At 37.9% G+C, this 20008-nt stretch overlaps 1 protein-coding gene across 1 annotated transcript in view; it reads right to left on the reverse strand.

Moving 5' to 3' along the window:
- C2cd6 (C2 calcium dependent domain containing 6) overlaps nt 1-20008 on the reverse strand; it is a 104906-nt gene that overhangs the window by 14435 nt on the left and 70463 nt on the right. Inside the window, exons 14-18 of the mRNA XM_021199208.2 lie at nt 14079-14115; nt 10295-10356; nt 4853-4915; nt 2554-2628; nt 117-1042 (exon numbers count right to left, since the gene is read on the reverse strand). Coding sequence (XP_021054867.2) covers nt 117-1042; nt 2554-2628; nt 4853-4915; nt 10295-10356; nt 14079-14115 — 1163 coding nt within the window. The remainder of the gene's footprint in view (nt 1-116; nt 1043-2553; nt 2629-4852; nt 4916-10294; nt 10357-14078; nt 14116-20008) is intronic.

Here is a 20008-nt window from a genome sequence, read left to right on the forward strand (position 1 = left end):
TAGGATCTGAAGACCTTGCTAAAATGAAGCTAGGATCATGGGATAACTTGTTAGGATCTGAAGACTTTGTTGAAATGATACTATGATCACGGGATAACTTGTTAGGATCTGAAGACATTCCTAAAATGATACTAGGATCACGGGATAACTTGTTAGGATCTGAAAACCTTGTTGAGGTGATACTAGGATCACGGCTCGACTTATTAGGATCTGAAGATCTTGCTGAAATGAAGCTAGGATCATGGGATAACTTGTTAGGATCTGAAGACTTTGCTGAAACGAAGCTAGGATCACAGGATAACTTGTTAGGATCTGAAGACCTTGTTGAGATGATACTAGGATCACGGGATACCTTACTAAGATCTGAAGTATATGAAGATTTATTTCCATTGATACTAAGATTATGGGACAATCTATTAGAACCTGAAAGCTGTGTTGCATTGCTACTAGGACCTTGGGACAATTTATTGCTACTAGGATCACTGAACAGTTTAGTATCTGAAGGCTTTGTTGTACTGGAACTAGGGTCACTAGACAGCTTCCTATCTGAAGGCTTTGTTGTATTGGAATTCGAGTCCTTAGACAGCCTCCTATTTGAAGGCTTTGTTGTATTAAAAGTAGAATCAGTTATCAGTTTATTATCAGAATCTGAAAGCTTTGTTAGGCTGACAACAGGATTATCACTTGCAAAGATACTCTTTGTATTTGAACTGTTTGTTGAGTTGAAAACACTATCAAGTGACAGCTTATTCTTCCTGTCTGAAATCATTATTGTGGCTGTAATTGGGTCAGGAGGCAAGCTGTCCCTGTTTACCATCTGGACTGGGAAAGGGCTAGGGTTTTCAGCCCATACTGCATCAGGTCCTGCAGACCCTGAATGTCCTGGGTAAGGAGGATCTTGATCCTCATGCTCTAAAATCTCTGTACTTGACGTGCTTAGATTTCTGTATCCGTCATCGTGATCTTTCTTCTTTCTGAATGACATTTTGCTGTTTATGTTTCTTAGAAAAGGATCAAGACCACCCTTGCTGAGTTTCTGAAACTGCAATATAAAAGAAGAAAAGAAATTCCTTAGCATTTATTTAAAATCATAGTGACTTTTCTAGTTATTTTTCATAGAGCAAGTTGTCAATTGACTCATCTTCCCCCTTATTTATAAAAGGGAAAAGCCAACTTTATTTGAAAATACTTAAAGTTTGAATGAAAATCAATTTTTAGTGAAAAAAATTAAATTCCTAATTCTAACACTATTTATATCTATATGTTTTTTTTGTGTGTGTTTATGTTTTTCTACTTGGAGTTTTTCTGGTGAGGCACTGCCATTCCTAGCTTTTAAAATTAATTTTCTTTTGCTTATTTATTTATCTACTTACTTTCGAGGTGGGACCTTGTGTTGCCAGGTAGGCTAGGAATGTCCAGGTCCTAGTGATCCTATTATCTTAGTCACTCTGTCTACAGTGACATCTTTAAATACTTAAAAGCTACTTATACTTTTTTTTCTTTAATTGCTAGATTTAGTTGTGTCTGTGTAGACAGCACGTGGTAAACACCAAGGTCAAAATCTCATCTACCATAAATATTTACCATTTAGTAGTAAATTCTGAATTTTAAAAAAGTGTATGCAAGTGGTAAATTTCCATGACATTATTCCGTAAAGGCCATCGTAGGGACGCCTAAGTGTCAACAGTGAAGGCCTCCACTCAATCTTTAATATGTCACAGTAGAATCTTGCTTTTTGAGTATACAGTATTATGACTTCAGATATGGTTAAGAGAATAATTGACAAATTTCTGGCTTACAGTGAAATTTCAGTAAAATAGCCATACTAAACTGAGACTTACGTATTCAATCACTGAAGCAATCTTTAAAATCTTTGTCTATGTTTTAAAAAAATATTTAGTTTTCTTTTTTTATTTGTATGTGGTTGCCTGCAGAGGGCAGAAGAGGGCTTAGATCAAACCAGGTAGTTGGGAAGCACTAGATGTGGGTACCCAGAACCAAACTCAGGTCCTCTGAAAGAACAAGGACTCTTCACCACCAAGCTGCTACAGGCCTCAGCTTCTAAAATCTTATTCTTGACGCCACCTGTTTCGTATCTTTGTGCGACTTCTACATTGTCAGATTGGAAAAAAGGCAAAATCTGAAATAATCAGTCTAATATTTCAATTCAACTCACTTCAAAATGCAGGTTAATAGTTATAACTTATTATAATTGTTTTTCAAATGCTAATAGAGACTCAGGTGAAATATTAAGAATCTCCTGGGGTTTTCATTTGTTTGTTTTGTTTTTATTTTTCAGAAACACATATTCCAAGATTTAATTTTCACATTGAAATTTATTAGGTCAAGTGAGTTTAGAAATAAATATATCTAAAGGTAGCCAGATATTTCTAATGAGCAGTTCTGGTCTGGGAAATTCATGCTATCTATCTATCTATCTATCTATCTATCTATCTATCTATCTATCTATCTATCTATCTATCTATCTATCTATCTGGAGAAACCTAGTAATTGATTATAATTATGGTACCAGACTAGGATAACAGGACTCACGTGGTGTTTGGGTTTGAATTCTGTAGTTTCTGCTTTGCAAACTGGTATGGTGTACTCTTCTTGTGCAAAAGCCACCTTGTAAAAGAGAAAGTTTTAATTTTAGACAACTTGTAATGCAAAAAATATTTTCCAAGATCATTTTACTCTCAGTAGTCCCTAAAGTTATAAAAGTTGTTTAAAGCTAAGTAAGAATTCGGTCTCATACTTAAATTGCTTTTGAGATTATCCAGTGACCTTCTTTATGTGGCTTCAGTTTATTTGCCAGATATGGCTACTCCTATTTGCTTTTTACAGTCCATTTGCTTGAAATGTCACTTTCCCTCTCAGCCTTGGTTCTCTCAATCTGCCTAAGTCTTTGAAGCTGTGGTGAGTTTTCTGGCAGACAGCAAAAGCACTCAGATCTCATTTTTCTCATTCAGTCAGCCAGTCTGCATCTTTTAATTAGAGTTAAGACAATTTACCTTTAGATTTGTTATTAAAATGTCTGTGCTAACGCTCAAGCTGGGGGTGGGGGTGGGGTGGGCATTTGCAGAGTGCCTGACTTGTTAACTAGGACAGACTGGTGCTCAGGGCTGCACTGTTCTCTGACCACCGAGCCATATAAATTACATGCTATCGCCAGGCGTGGTGGCGCACACCTTTAATCCCAGCACTCAGGAGGCAGAGGCAGGCGGATTTCTGATTTTGAGGCCAGCCTGGTCTATAAAGTGAGTTCCAGGACAGCCAAGGCTACACAGAGAAACCCTGTCTCAAAAAAACAAAAAATAAAAATAAAAATAAAATAAAATAAATAAATTACATGCTACCAGTTTGTCCTGGTGACAACATAAAGAAAGGCTCACAGATTGCTTAACCACTAGAATGCACAACTCACTGGGGTTGTGGTAGTATGCAAACTACATGTATGATTTTATTAAATAGCATTGGGACAATGATATTCTTTTGTTATATAGAAAAATACAGATTGTTTGAAAGATATACATGAGCTGGTTATACAGCTAAGTTGGTAGAGCACTTGCTTAGCATGTGTGAAGCTCTAGGTTCAAACCCAAGCACCACACACAAAAAAAAGAGGTAAAGATAAAAAATAATAAAATAGAAAATCTAGAATACTGATACCATCTTGGGGAGAAGAAAAACCTTCTAAACAAGATATTAAAACTAGCTATAACCTAATAACCACAGAAGAAAAGCTACTAAATTTGACCCCATTGACATTTAAATTAAAAAATCAAACAGCATAGATAACAAAGCATTATATTTTAGAATATAAAAATATTTCCCATGTAAGTAAATAAGCATTTAACCTTATTTGTAAACATGGACAGTTGTAAACAGTCAGATAAATAGCAACACAAGGGCAGCACACATGTGAAAACTGTTCGCTCTCATTAATAACCAAAAATGAAATGCAAGTATTGGTGAAATATTATTGTTATTCATCAAATGAAGAAAAACTAAAATGTGGAGGATGATGATGGATATTTAACTATACATGCATGTTAGTACATCTGGTTTAAATGGTACCCTGGCAGTGTCCACTGACATTAAATATATTCATAGTCTCTGATACACTAATCCTATTTCTTTTGTGCTACATGCTCGCTCATACAGGGGATAAAAGGATGTTTACCATTCAGAAAATGCCTATAATGTTTCAAGACTGTTGTCATTTCTTGAAATAAGTGATGGCACACAGCATAAATTACTCCAAGTTTTATGACCTTGAAAATGGAAGAATATGGATATGAGTCTAGGTATTTCGGCCAAGCTCATGGTGGTTACTTGCACCAAAACCCGCACAAGATTCGACCTCACAAGATTCGACCTATTGACATCCCTGGCTAGAGTTAAGACAGAGGAATTCATAAGAGAACCTTGGCCCTGGTGACATGTCAGTGACTGTCGTATGGCCTTTCCCGTGGGTGCCATGAACAGTTGTATCTTTCAAGCTATCAGAGGTTTTCAAAATTCTTAAATGTAAATAATATACTAAAAGGAGTTAAACAGCTAAAACTCAGAGATCCACAGTTAATGGAGTAGTTTTAGAGTCTGAAAAGAATTGTTTTCCACAGAGAAAAAAGAGTCACTGGGATTCCATCTCTAGCGGTGCCTTAGCAGGAGGCTAAGACTGCGGGAAGTGGACTGGGACCATGGCTGGGTCAGCTGCAATGCCTTCTCTAGCTTTACTTGAAGGAGATGTTATCTTGTTGACAAGAGTTGTGCCTGCACAGTTTCCCACAGCCCTTGGTTTCCTAAAGACCCTCCCAGTTGCCTTCCAGCCAAGCATCATTCTTACCTTTCGGAGACTACAGACAGTGTCAGTAGGACGTCTTTCCCAAGATTTCCTTAACTCGGTGGACTGTAGTTCAAGAAAGGTTTCAGAATATCATGTTACAATCTGTTTAAAACCATAGGTGGGACAACTGTGGCTCTGCAGGCCATGAAGAAACATTTAGCGCTTTTTTTCTACTTAAAAGGGAAGTGGAGAGGACGATATGTGCATATTTATTCATACTTAGATTGCATTTGTGATCAAAACGTAAGTCTACTGCCATGTAAAGACCATTTAAGCTAGAAGATGAAAGACCAAAGGGCTAATAATAAGACTGGCACATGACCATCATTTTCTTGGTGACTTTTCTGCCTGCTTTCTAGTTGTTAATTGTTTGTTTTTGAGTATGTTACAGATATTCAGCAAAGAGAAACTCCCGGGACTTCACTTTTAAAATTGTAGAGTTCTTCTTTTCATACTGAACATACTTCATGTAATGATTGTGTATGCCAGCCCCTCATATTGCTTTATATGAATTATATGAGAATTACACAATCAGCATGAATCATTTGACAGTATAAGACTTTATGGATTGAAACATATGCCTAAATATTCATTCTTTACTTTGAAAGTAAAATACACTATGTCTCCATTTTGAAGATGCTGAATATAAAACTCTCTTTAAAAATATTGGTCCTATCAACATCTGTTATGGAGGCAGGGAGACACCTATGAGGCCCCACTCCAGAGGAGACAGGCAGTTAATTGTCTGGGAATGAAACATTTTCTTCAACAGTGTAGTGACTGGTAAGGTGCCTATACTCCTGTAATAGCCTCTCACAGGTTCCTGTTAGGAACTGCAATGAAACTCCTAGGCCACCAAAAAGTCTTTGCAGGCATGAGCATAGAAGGGGGACTAGTAGGGCAGAGCAAGGGGTCAACAGGAGGAGAACAAGGGGTGACAGAGTGGATATGATCAGAACACCTTACAGATGTGACTAGGAATAGAATGGATCCCATCTCTGTGTATACTTAACAAATGCTAATAAATATTTTTTTTATCCTAAGTTGTTTTGTTTATAATATACTATACTACACCACACGATACCAATTTCTCTTGTCATTACCAAATACTCTGTTGAGCAAAATTAAGTCCCATCGCTCCCAACCTTTCATGTACCCTGACTATTGGAGAACGCTTTAGAACCAGTCAATGCCAGTGTTTAAATGGAAGTTAGCTAGCCATACTGTCAACATTTTAATTTATGAAGGGCTCAAAAAACCATGAAGGTGTTACAGAAAGATGGGCACCTGGATGAGCTGGCCGTGGAAAGGGATGCAGTCAGTCCTTCCCAGTTCAGATTTGTACTCCAGGCGTTGGTCTCAAAATAGAACATTTCTTTTAACACACCGTCCACCTTGGTTCATTAAAAAAAAAACTCCTTTTTCAACTTCAAATTACCCCCAAAGCTTATTTTCCCATAGAATTCCAAGGATTTTGTAACTTGCTTATGAAGTTTAGCTGTTTAGAAATTTGTTCTAGAATTCTGAAATGTCTTCAATTTATAAAGCTGTTGCCCTGGTGATAGATTCTTTCAAACTTCTAAATCTGACATAGCTAGTCTGCCTTCTAAGCCATTCTTTACATTTCTCTTGGTTTTATTTTAGTTTTATGTGTGTGATTATAGAGTTATCACCCTTAAGAAAGACATTTAAGGTAAGTTTTCTTTTACTTAAAAACTGCTGAAGAGTGTTATGAAAATGGAATCATAGTCTTATAATACTTGATAGTAGTCTATCTTACTTAGCATAATTCTCAAAAATAATCAAAAAATTTAACTTTATGTGTCAATAATTTGTTCCTTTTCCTGATTATTCGTCCATGGTTTGTTTATGAATTGGTGACATCTGGTTGTTTCCAACTTCCAGTGATAAATAAGGCTGCCAAGAACAGTTTTCAGGCAGTTTTCTTCATAACACATAAATCTTAATTTCTCTAGGAATTCAATTTTTGGCAGGACAGATCTAGTTTTTGTCTTTTTTTTAAAGAAACTATTAATCTATTTAGGAGTGACTTCATTATGTTTAAAACTTTAGATGAGACTTGGTCCATGATTCATTTTAATATCTGTCTGTGAATGTCCAGTTGCCNCGAACACAGTTGTTGGAAAGGCATCATTAGTAGCCATTTCATTGTACCTGTGGGGCTGTTGTTGGCGTGTTTTGTCCTGAAGGTTTTATTTATTCTATATATTCATTTTACCTTTTGAGAGTTTGCTCTCAGGTTTTTATGTGCACCATGTGTGTGATTGGTGCTTACAGAGGTCAGAAGAAGGTATGGGGTTTCTTCTGCTAACCTTCTGGAGCAGACTACGATGTGGGCGCTGGGAATTGAACCCAGGACCTCTGTAAGATCAACAGGTGCTCTTAACNCCTAAGGTATCTTGCCAGCCCCACTAGTGTGTTTATTACCTCCCANGGCTCCATGTACCTGTTGTTCCTTCAAAAGCACACTCCGTTGTCTATTCAAAGTAATTACTCCTGTGTTGTTTCTTGTAAAGATTATTTTAAATAATCTGTGTCTTTCTACCGACCTATTTTTGGAGTGATATTTTCTTTACAAATCTACAGTTTAGACATACTCTACATTAAATCTTTGGAGCAGCTTAGAGAGAACTAACAACTTGACTGTGTTGACTTTTCCAGTCAGNAGTCCAGTGGGTCTCTATTTATTTAGGTGTCAGTGTTCTTCATCATCAATTGTCATTTTTACTGTATGTTGTACATGTTTTGTTACATTTATAACTATTTTATGTTATTGCTATTTCTTGGGATGTTTATTGTTAACATATAGAAATACTACTGATTATTTTTTCACAACTGAAAAACTACATATATATATATAGAGAGAGAGACAGTGTGTCATCTGAAAATGCAATTTGTTTCCTCCTTTCTGTTCTGAGTGACTTTTGTGTCCTTATTTCTGATCTTTAAACGGTCTTTCACTATTTNGTATAATATAGTATGTGAGCTTTTTCAGAAAGATACTTTTTATTACAACTTTGTTCAGAGTTTTATATAATGGCTGGGTGTTAAAACTTCTGAAAAGCTTTTTGCCCCATTCATCATTCTGCATTAGTTCATTCCTATAATCTGTTGATACACATTTCTTTAATACTCATAAGACTATTCAGATCATATTTCCTAATGATGCCATAGTTTTTGTAAGTATACTCTGTGAGTCTTTTTAACAATAAAATTGCATTTTCCAGAATGTATATCCATCATTAAATGGGACATAACTGAATATCTAACTTCTCAAAGTGAGCAGGCAGATGTAACCATATACACTCTAGGATCAAATTCCCAAATCCCTATGCAGTTTATTTAAAGTCAGCTTCAGTATCCTCACCTGCAATTAAAAAGAGTAGAAATTCCTAGTTTGTGAGCGTCAAAATAAAATAGTGCTCATTAACAGCTTAAAATGGTGTCCATTGTACCGTAATCTCATTAAGTGCTGTTTTGGGTCCTGCTGAACAGTAGGTATTCCCATATGTGTATCATGAACTGAATCAACTTAATCACAGCTAATGTGAGAAGACTGGTGCCTGAACCCACATCTTCAAATTGGAATCTTGGGCTCCTGTAACAACATGATGCTATATAGAAACCATGCCCTTCCAGGCAGATTATAGAGTTAGGTGGAATTTTTGTGCTATTTTAGATGCATGAGTTAGTATGAAGATGTAAACACCAAATATTAAAATTTCTAGGACATCTTTTAATAGCTTACTGAAACAACCGGTTGGAATATTAGAGTCAGCAATGTCCTAGAGAATTGAAGACTGCAGACTTTATAGTGATTGCTACATTCTGTTGCATGGGAATTCAATAAATTCTCACATCAAGCCTACTCTCTATGAAAGAGAATTAGTGAGAAATGCCTGTGCCCTAGATTCAGTATTAGTTAATCATTAAATACTATAAGAAAAAGTGTTGATATTTCCTTAGGGCTTGGACGTTTTCCTCTGTGAGCATGGTTCTTCCCTTCTGAATGTAAAATCTGAGGTAGGCAAAACTTTTCTTTCTCATTGCCTTTCATCTAGATAGTTACTTCTTGCATGATCCCTATTCCAAGCCACACAATTCCTATTCTATTTCTGAAATACATGTTGCTGTTAGCTTGACATATGTATAAACAAGGGAAATCCAAATAGTGAACTTTAAATATAAATGGGCAATTAGGATAAAAAATTATTGCAGGATATTTGATCATACCGCAGACCCTAAGATTGTGTTATTTACTTTTAAAAAAAAAGTTTATAATTGGGTAAGGCTCAGCCCTTAGTACACACTTTTAATCCAAAACAATGAAGGTAAAGTTAGTTTGTAGAAGGAAGCAGCCATATTTGAAAGTGATGACTAATTGAGTTGCAGACAAAGAGACAAATCAGAGAAAGATTTGACGGAATAGAATCTGCCCAGCTCTCACGAGAAGAGAAAGGAAAGGAAAGGTACCTAAGAGAGCAGTGGGGTGGGGGCAGTCTGACCTGGACAGTTGTACAGAGGGAGAAAACAAGCCAGACACAGGTGAAGACAGAAGGAGCCAGAGAATGTGAAGGAGCCAGAAGATTAGAACAGATCGTCAGAGTTAGTTTGAGGTCAAGCAGAACAAAAATTCAGAGGCTGAGAGAGAAGCCAGATTGAATCAGTCAGCTTGAAGAGGAGCTTGAGCCACAACAGCTGAGTTGACCAGCTAGGCAGAGTTCAGGAAGAACAAGAAAGGGTGAGCTCATTCAGCAGTAAGTCTCAGAAGCTGAAAACATTCTAGGCCTAGATAGGACTGTATGAAGGCTAGATGCTTCCAGGATATGTTGCCTAGGTTAGTAGCCAGAGGCAGTAAGACACTGAAGATGACAATCATTCAGGAGAATAAAAGATACTATTACAGAAAATTGCCTTTAAAAATTTTTTTTTTAGATTTATTTATTTTATTTATGCCTACATGTATGCACATGCCCCACATTCCTACTTGGTGTTCAGAGAGATCAGATGTTATCTCCTGGAACTGGAGTTATAAGAGACAGCTGTAAGACACCGAGTGGGTGCTGGGAATCTAACTCTGATCCTCTGCAAGAGCAGGTAGTATTTTTAACTTCTGAGCCATTTCTCAAGCTCTGAAAATGGTCTTTTAAAAAGATGTTCATATCACAAGAGATTGGCCTATAGCTGAGCTTCCTGGCCTTTGTTTTACTAGCTATGTGGCTTACTTTTCAAAATAGCAAGGCAATGAATGAACTGTAGGGCTTGCTAAAGTTAATGAGACATTTATATTGCTCTATAAATTTATAAGTATAACCCTAAAATTGACAATAAATGCATGCATACATATTGTAGAATGGTGATAAATAATAACTAAATAATAGAAATGACAATAGTTTTTAAAGGATAGATCCATCTACTTACAGGTTTCCCTTTCTTATTTGTGTTTAAATCTTCAAAGGGTTTATCAGGCATTATTAACACATCTGAAAAGGAATGAAAAAAAAACCCAAAAGTCATATAAATTGTTTGTCACTTGTAACATTTGAGAAGGGAAGTTGGCTTTATAAGTACACCTCTTGGCCAGGAGTAAAAGAAGGGTGGCTAAAAGTTCAGTACCTGAACTTCACAAGTTTGTCCAACTGACCATTTAATTGGGCAAGTAACTTGCCTCTTCTGGCCTTGTTTTCCTGATCTGGCAAGGGATTAAGACCTTATCTGGAGGAAGGTTTTGTGATGTAATGTCTAAAACATCTAACACTGTGCCTGGTGCCTAAGAAGCATGAAAGTAACATGACTGTTATTGATACCTTACCATCATTAGTGCCCTCTTTACCCTGATCCCTGGATACATCCATACACTGTGTAACTCTATGATTTTCAGTACTGCTGTTGGAATGTGTGTGGAAAGAAATAGAAGTTACATGTCACTGTGCTCAGTACATTCCATGCACATAAAAGATTAATTTAGGTTAGAGTAGATGTTTATGTTAAGTATTTCCAATTCTAACTCTGGCTCTTGATGGCAGCTCAAAAATATTAAAACTTAATTAAACATACCATTGTTAAGCTCCTACCTTCTGTTGGGAAGGGGCTGCTAAATATTGTGTAATTCAAAGTTGTGCTTCATGTCTTGCTCAATAGGTGCCTTTTGCACACCTTTGGAGCTGTGTCACTTTCTCTGACACTTGGGTAATTTTCCATTGTTACTTTGCAATCCATACCCAATTCTAGGGAGACAATTTATGTTCTAGATACCTATCATGAATAATACATATTTCCTTAATAATTCAATTTGTGGTACTAGAGAAGCAACTTCTGCAGAAACCAAGAAAATTATAAAGTGGAGAGCGCATGACCATGAACTTCAGTGAATTGTTCTGCTGCCTGACTACTTATGCACAAATACCAGGCCTTACAAGGTGCTAGTGAGAGGGACTCAAAAGTAATCAGACTAGCCTGGCATAGCGGAGCACGCCTTTAGTCCCAGCAGAAGAGGAGAGGCAGGCGGAACTCTGTGAGTTCAAGGTCAGCTTGTTTACATAATGAGTACCAGGACTGCCAGGGCTATGTTGAGAGACCTGTCTCAAAAAAAAAAAATTGGCCTAGCTTCATGCTAATTTATATACTGGTGATTGTAATTAAAGGAAATTGACAGGGGTACCCTGTGAACGTTACTAAAAACCTTTTTAATACACTATGAATATGCCATGTATATTTGTATATAACTTATTATGCTAATTATAGAATGGTATGCATAAAAAATTGAATTGAAATATAATTTGCTATACCTATATTGCAAGGTATAGCAAAACCACTTTTTTTGTTGTTTTTGAGACAGGGTTTTCTATCTATGCAGCCTTGGCTGTCCTGGAACTTGCTATGTACATCATGCTAGCTTGGAACTCACTGCGTAGACCAGAGGGGTCTGGAAATTAAAGAGGTCTTCATGCCTCTGCCTCCTGACTTCTGGAATTAAAGCTCTGTACCATTATGCCTGGAGTAGCCACTTTATTTTTATTTATTTACTTTTGAGACAAGCTCTTATGTAGGCCAAGACTGGCCTCCAATTGGTTTCATAGCTAGTGACAGTCTTAAACTGATTTTCCCACCTCACCACACCCAGCTATTAAAACCACTTTTTTTTTTTTTAACGTTTAGAATCTTAAACTAAATCTTTTATTTCAAAAACAAAATCAAAACAATTTTTCCGGGAGAGAAGGTGGGCAGAGGATGGGCATGTCCTCGTGGTCAGCTCCTTCCTACCACCTCAGGTTGGATGGAGAGGGGAGGACATGGAAGAGTGTCATCTCAAGGGCTGTCATTGGCTCACCGCCTCGTGGGTGAGGCTTGCGATCTTTACTTAAGTCACACAACACCCAGGAAGGGTTAGTTCTAGGGGATAGCCCCATGTCATCAGCTAGTCAACCCCTTTCTCTATGCCCCCACACAACATCGTAGAACCAAGCAAGAAGAAGAAGAAGAAGAAGAAGAAAGTTCCCATTCTGACATAGTTAAAAATAATGGAATATGAAGTCTGTTTTCTCCAGCTTGCCTCAAAAGTTCTTCTATGATTAGGAGAATCCAAAATAGAGGGTTTCGAGGTATCCATCAGTTTTGTGCTACTAGAGCAGAATGCCCAAGGCTGGGAAAAATTATAGGGAGCAGAAATGTATTTCTTAATTTTAGAAGCTGAGAATTCCAAAGTCAGAGCACCAGGGTCTGGTGAGGGTCTTCTTGTATTACTTCACAGCAGGAAGCAGAAGGACAAGACAGGAACTGGAGAGACAAAAGGTGCCAAGCTCCCTCTATTACAACAAAGCCACACCTGTAAGAACATCCTGGAGTATTAGATCATTCACCCTATTCTCATGGCAGAATACTCTCTCATTGGGGCCCATCTCCTGACACTTCTGTCTTGTTAATAATGTTTTCAACACATGCTTTCTGTGAAACACATTAAACCCATAATGTTCTGCTTCTGGCCCTCAAGTTTGAGGCATCTCACTCGAAAAAGAAAACATTTATTCTATCCAGTGCCCCCAGAGTCTTAACTTCTTTTGGCTAGCAATCCAAACGTCTAAAGTCCAAGGTCTTGTCTAAATCAGACTTAGGTAAGCCTTAAGATATAATTCATTTTGTAGCAGATTCCCTCCAGCTGTAAGCCTGGAAACAAGATACCTGCTTCTAAAATAAGAAGTCTTATTAAATTAAACAATACTTTAAATGCACTGTATCTGGGCTGGTGGTCCCAGGTGCTATAAGAAGGCAGTGTGAGCAAGCCATGTGGAGCATGCCGGTGACCAGCACTCCTCTGCGGCATCTGCTACAGTTCCTGCCCTGACTTCCTTGGATGATGAAGTACAAACTAGAAAATAAATTAAACCATTTCCTTCCCAGGCTTCTTATAGTTCATGGTATTTTATCACAGCGACAGAAACCCTAACTTTGACAATTTATTTATCACATTTTTGATTTGATTCTGTTCTTCATACGCCCTTCAATGAAGGCTATTCTTTGTCCCCCCCCCCCACAAATGTATAAAAGAAATACAATTACTTGCTCGTCTTCTGTCTGTAGCATGCTCTATAGTTATCTTGTTATTGTGACTTCATTTTTATTACTTCCTGTTGTCTCTTCTGAAGGAGTATATAGTCACTGCACAGCTCTGACTGTCCAGGTTGTGAGAGGATGCCTGGGTACCACTCTGATATACAATGTTTTGACTACCTTGATTCCTTCGGTATCTCCTGTTTCCTTTAACATGACATAATTCCTCAGGGAGCCTCTGTGACTCTGACTCACCAGTACCATATGATCGCAGTTTTCTGTATTTATGCTGGATTGCTTGTTAAATATTGTTATTATGATACCACTGAGGAAGGAATCCTCCTGAAATAGGGAACTGTGCTCATGAGAAGATGGATCCAGCAGACAAGCACTTTGGAAACAAATAGATGTGTTATTTCCTAGTTACATCAGAACATATGTTGAATGAAAAGTGTCTGTGCTCCCACTTTTAAGCTCGTTCATATTTTGTTTTGATCTCCCACTGCTACTGGGAGGCTGTGTTTTTATAAGAAGAAGAAAATAGTATAATTTATATCTTGAAGGAAATTGTGATAATCATTATTTTATGAGAATTAGTGTTCCGAACTTCAATGGGCCAATATTTGAAAATTATAATAATTTATAAATAATAGCTTACCTGAAAAATGTGGTGATTTTTCCATTTTACGCCTATTCTAAAATAAAAATGAACAGAGAAAGTGGATAGAAAAACAATTAAATATCAATATAATATTTAAAACAACATTATTGATGGTAATAAATGAAGTTGTTAACATTTGGCTTTATATTATATTAACATAATTTAACCAGTGCAATTAGGGGTTGTACCATACATGCAGGGCTGAAGCATTGTGTAAATAGGCTGCTGAGAAGCAAAAGCCTAGTAATAAAAGAAAATGATATTACATATATTATTACATATTTTTATTTTTCTAAGTCTCAGGAAACAAAAAAAATAACTTGAAGAATAAATAAAGACAAACTAAATAGAAAATAAAGTGTATATCAAAAAGATGCTTAAAGAATTGGTCCCTCCACTAAAATGGAACAGTCAAACCCTGATGTAGTAACTATATCAGAATTCTAGACTATAACCCAAACCTTGCGGCAAACAAAGGACTGCTGAGAGAGGGAAGAATGTTTTTAAAGGCAAGTTTGATATTTCACGACATATTGACTACAAAACTAATTCAAAATAGGAACAACCTTTACAAAATTACTTTCAATCAGTCAGTAAACATCCTTAACAGTTAACAACAGCAACCCTGAAGGAGAAGTGATTCCTACAGTTAATACGTTCTATTTAAATGATCGACAGGATTAATATAGCAAAAATGGCTATCCTGCCGAAAGCAATCTACAGATTCAATGCAATCCCCATCAAAATTCCAACCCAATTCTTCACTGAGTTAGAAAGGGCAATTTGCAAATTCATCTGGAATAATAAAAAACCTAGGATAGCAAAAACCATTCTCAACAATAAAAGAACCTCTGGTGGAATCACCATGCCTGACCTTAAGCTGTACTACAGAGCAATTGTGATAAAAACTGCATGGTACTGGTACAGCGACAGACATGTAGATCAATGGAATAGAATTGAAGATCCAGAAATGAACCCACACACCTATGGTCACCTGATCTTTGACAAGGTAGCTAAAACCATCCAGTGGAAAAAAGACAGCATTTTCAACAAATGGTGCTGGCCCAACTGGCGGCTATCATGTAGAAGAATGAGAATCGATCCATTCTTATCTCCTTGTACAAAGTTCAAGTCTAAGTGGATCAAAGACCTCCACATAAAACCAGAGACACTGAAATTGATAGAGGAGAAAGTGGGGAAAAACCTCGAAGATATGGGCCCAGGAAAAAAATTTCTCAACAGAACACCAATGGCTTGTGCTGTAAAATCAAGAATTGACAAATGGGACCTCATAAAATTGCAAAGCTTCTGTAAGGCAAAAGACATGGTCAACAAGACAAAAAGGCCACCAACAGATTGGGAAAGGATTTTTACCAATCCTAAATCTGATAGAGGACTAATATCCAGTATATACAAAGAGCTCAAGAAGCTGGACTCCAGAAATTCAAATAACCCCATTAAAAATTGGGGTACAGAGCTAAACAAAGCATTCTCAACTGAGGAATANCGAATGGCTGAGAAACACCTGAAAAAAATGTTCAACATCCTTGGTCATCAGGGAAATGCAAATCAAAACAACCCTGAGATTCCATCTCACACCAGTCAGAATGGCTAAGATTAAAAATTCAGGTGACAGCAGATGCTGGCGAGGTTGTGGAGAAAGAGGAACACTCCTCCATTGCTGGTGGGATTGCAAGCTTGTACAACCACTCTGGAAATCAGTCTGGCGGTTCCTCAGAAAAATGGACATAGAGAATCTTTTCTAAATATGCCCAGAAATCTTAAAAAGAACCAGGAGCTTCGAGAAGGCAGAGTAGAGATGCCTACCACTTCCCAGTAAAACCTGGTGGCTAAAGAACCCATAGTCATCTCAGAAGAAGCGACAATTGACCAGGATTATGCCACCTTTACTCTTATTTTCCTATTTTTAGTCTGTGTGCCAGCTGGGCTCTGGTTTTATTGAGTCCTCTCTTGCTGCTTCTTATGCCTTCGTTGCATAGGCTTTTCCTCTCATTCGCAGCTGGCTTTGCCTTTTCCATTACCCCACCTCATTCTCTTTAAAATAAAAAAAAAAAAATACATTTTAAAGTGTATGCATGTTTTGCCTACATGTTTATCTGTGCCCCATGTTCATGCATTTCCCACAGAGGCCAGAAGAAGGCATCCCTGGAACGTGAGTTACAGAAGGTTCTGAGCTGCTAGTTTAGGTGCTGGGAATTAAACCTGGGTCTTCTAGAGGTGCATCAAGTATTCTTACCTACTGGGCCATCTCTCCCGCTCTTCATTCTCTTTTATTTCTTAGTTATAAAAACTGTTCACTTTAATAGTCTTTACATTCCTGGTTTATTCTATTAGCATTCATTCACAGCCAGCCCTTTGGGAAGGTGTGAGTACCCAGTTGCTTTTTTACTGCAGTTCATTGTTTCACTATTGCTGAGTGCCTTCGCTCTTCTACACACAACAGGAAGCACCAGCAACAACAAAGGCAGAGGGGAAAACAGACAGACATATCCAATGCAGCAGAGGTACGAGTTATAGTGTGGAAGAACACACAAACAGAAAGCATGAAAAGCAAGCATCCCAGACCATCCCAGTAGCTGCAACCATGATCGCTGCTGAAACACTGAACAAGCAATTTTTTTTTTTAAAATGACCAATTACTTCAAAAGAGATTTAAAAAGATGAATGAAATATTATCACCCAAGGATGAAGATGGTCCTGGTTTTGACAGCTTGGAGCCCAAGACCAGTGGTAGAATAGCCCCTGAAATGACTTACCTGTTACTCACTGATGAAGAGCCCAAGATCTGAAGTTCCACTTCAGTTGTACTTGATACCCACGGCTGCATCGTAAGTCGGGGTTGTTGATACTTAGAGAGTCCAATATAAGAAGACAGCCTCTGTCTTTACTAAACACCCTGCTGTGGTAGCTTCCCATATTCCCAGGGCATTTGGGAGACACTTGCCACTTAAAAATTAGTTACCTCAGGAATTATTATCTGGGGAGTCTTGGGAGGAACAGGGAGCCTGCCTAACCCACAGACAGCAAAATTAAATATGTGAGCAGAGGCCCCTGGTATACAAAGGAAATCTATCAAAGTGAACAGCAGATACTTGTCCAGTATATATTCAACAATAGCATAAACTGTAGAAGAGACGTGAGTAGAGTCCAGAAGTCCGGCTGAGACCCAGCCAACCAGCATCTGTGGAATTGGCAATCTCCAAGTTTTGAGAACACAGAAAACTATTCTAATAACACATCCTTTTTCCTCTGACTTCTTTTTTTTTTTTTTAAGAGATTTATTTATTTATTATGTGGAAGTACACTGTAGCTATCTTCAGATACTCCAGAAGAGGGCGTCAGATTTTGTTACGGATAGTTATGAGCCACCATGTGGTTGCTGGGATTTGAACTCCAGACCTTCGGAAGAGCAGTCAGGTGCTCTTATCCACTGAGCCATCTCTCCAGCCCCTTCCTCTGACTTCTTGTTGTTATTGTTATTGTTTATTTGTTTTTTGAAACTTGTCTGTATAGCTTTGGCTGGCCTGGTAGTACCAGAAATGGTGGTGCGACCTTTACTGCTGAGCCTCATATGAGGCTCAGGCTGTCCTTGAACTCAGGAGAAGTCTGTCTGCCTTTGCCCCAGGTGCTAGCAGTAAAGGTCGCACCACCATTTCTGGTCCTTCTCTGACTCCTTTGATCCCTCCCATTTTTCTTCTTTTACTCCATTTTGGGCCATATTTCACTTGTAGCTCTGTTTTTTTCCCCAGTTTTTGTTTCTTGCCTAGTGTTTCCTCCCTCACTCCACATTTAATAGCACTTTTATTTTATCTTACTGATTATTTTATTCCTGTCTTATATTTACCTAATTTTGCTTTTGAAGTTATTGGGAAACATTTTCTTTCTAAATACTTTTTGAATCCTTTGCTGTCCTCCTCCATATTATCCTCCATCTTTCTCCTTTTCTTTCATCCTCCTTCTCCTCTTCTCTCCTACCCCATCTCCTCCTTTTATCTCATTTATTTACTATTTCCACACTTACTGTAAATAGGTTTGTTTTTTGTTTGTGTTTATTTTTGGTTTTTGGTTTTTTTGTTTTTTGTTTTTTGTTTTTGGTTTTTGGTTTTTGGAGACAGGGTTTCTCTGTATAGCCTTGGCTGTCCTGGAGCTCACTCTGTAGACCAGGCTGGCCTCGAACTCAGAAATCCGCCTGCCTCTGCCTCCCGAGTGCTGGGATTAAAGGAGTGTGCCACCACGCCCGGCCTGTAAATAGTTTTGAACCTGATAATGACATCTATAGTAGTTTGCCATTTTCAGTCCTGTGGTCACAAGTGCTGTATGTGCAGCTTTGATTGACCTCAGGCTAAGTGCATTTCTACATCTCGAATGGTTTCATGCTGTCGCTGTTACGGCCATCCATTTTCTCCACAGTACGCTACAGCTGTGCAGATTGCCAGTTACACAGGTGCTGGTTGCCTGGGGTACAGTTGAACATCAGAACTCTATTCATGAGAAGGCTGCATAATAAAAAGATGCCTAAATAAAACCAGAAAAGATATCTAAACCAACAGGTACACAAATTGTAACACAAAAACAGACATTTAAAAAATAAAAAAGTAAGACAATATATGCTTCCAAAAAGTCAGAACTCAACAACTAATGAACTCAAAGAAATACTTAAATATGCAAATTTCAAGTGAACATTTCAAAGTTTGCTGGTAAAATTCGATCAACAATCTTTCTGAAAGTAGACACATGCAAACAGATGATTCAACACAGCACTTGGAGAGCAAAGGAGCAAAGTAGAGAAAGTGGGTGAGAAAATCCGATTATGTATGAAAAGAGTCAAAAACATGAAAGAAAAATTTGACCAGGAAACTGATACTGTGGGGGACAAAATGAGGGAGATGATAAAAAAAAAAAACCCACTTAAATTTAAAATACAGTGGAAAGCATCCCCAGTAGACCAAACTGAAGAATGCCGGGGACAGAGGACAAGACTGGTGAAACACTACATTCAGATATCAAAAGGGGGAAATCTGTGAGCACAACCTAAATGTCCAACAACCCTGGGCTCCAACTAAGAGAGCAAACTCAAGAATCTACAGAATAAATAAGGATAAAAAACAAAAAGCCACTACAAGCACAGAGAAGCTGCTCAATGACATCATAACAGAAAATTTCAAAAATCTAAGGGAGAAATATGCATCCAAACACAAGAGCCATTTAGAGTCACTAGATATGACGGAGAAGAGCCTTCTTATAACACAGTGGAAATGTAAACTACACAAAGCACGAAAATAATATTACAAGCTGAAAGGGAATCCACCAATGCCTCTCTAGGGGCAAATGTGATAGCAATATCATATCTCATCAGCAACACTAAAATCTGGAACTCACGGCATGGTATAGGTCACTGTGAAAGTAAATGCCTGCCAACCAAGAGTACTATATCTAGCAAAGCTATTTTCAAAAACTGATGGAGAAATATGGGCATTTCAAAACCAGCACAAACAAAGGCACTACCCAACCATGAAGATGACACTGCAGAAGATACTTAAGAGGAACACTCGGCTTACAGGGGAAAGAACAATAGCACAGAAAAGAATAAACTTATCAGAGAAATAAAGTAGAAATAGCAATAGTAATCCCAGGTTACTATGTCCAACATAGTAACCTGGAAAATTAGGGAGAAAGCAAAGACCAAATAATCCAAACAAGAAGACAAAACAAAACAACCAAAAACAAAAGGAGGCATTAAGAACATCCTTCAGCCGGGCGTGGTGGCGCACGCCTTTAATCCCACCCCTCGGGAGGCAGAGGTAGGTAGATTTCTGAGTTCGAGGCCAGCCTGGTCTGCAAAGTGAGCTCCAGGACAGCCAGGGTTATACAGAGAAACCCTGTCTCGAAAAAAGCAAAAACAAAAA

The sequence above is a fragment of the Mus pahari genome, chromosome 5, assembly GCF_900095145.1.
Source record: "Mus pahari chromosome 5, PAHARI_EIJ_v1.1, whole genome shotgun sequence".
Classification (NCBI taxonomy): Eukaryota; Metazoa; Chordata; class Mammalia; order Rodentia; family Muridae; genus Mus; species Mus pahari.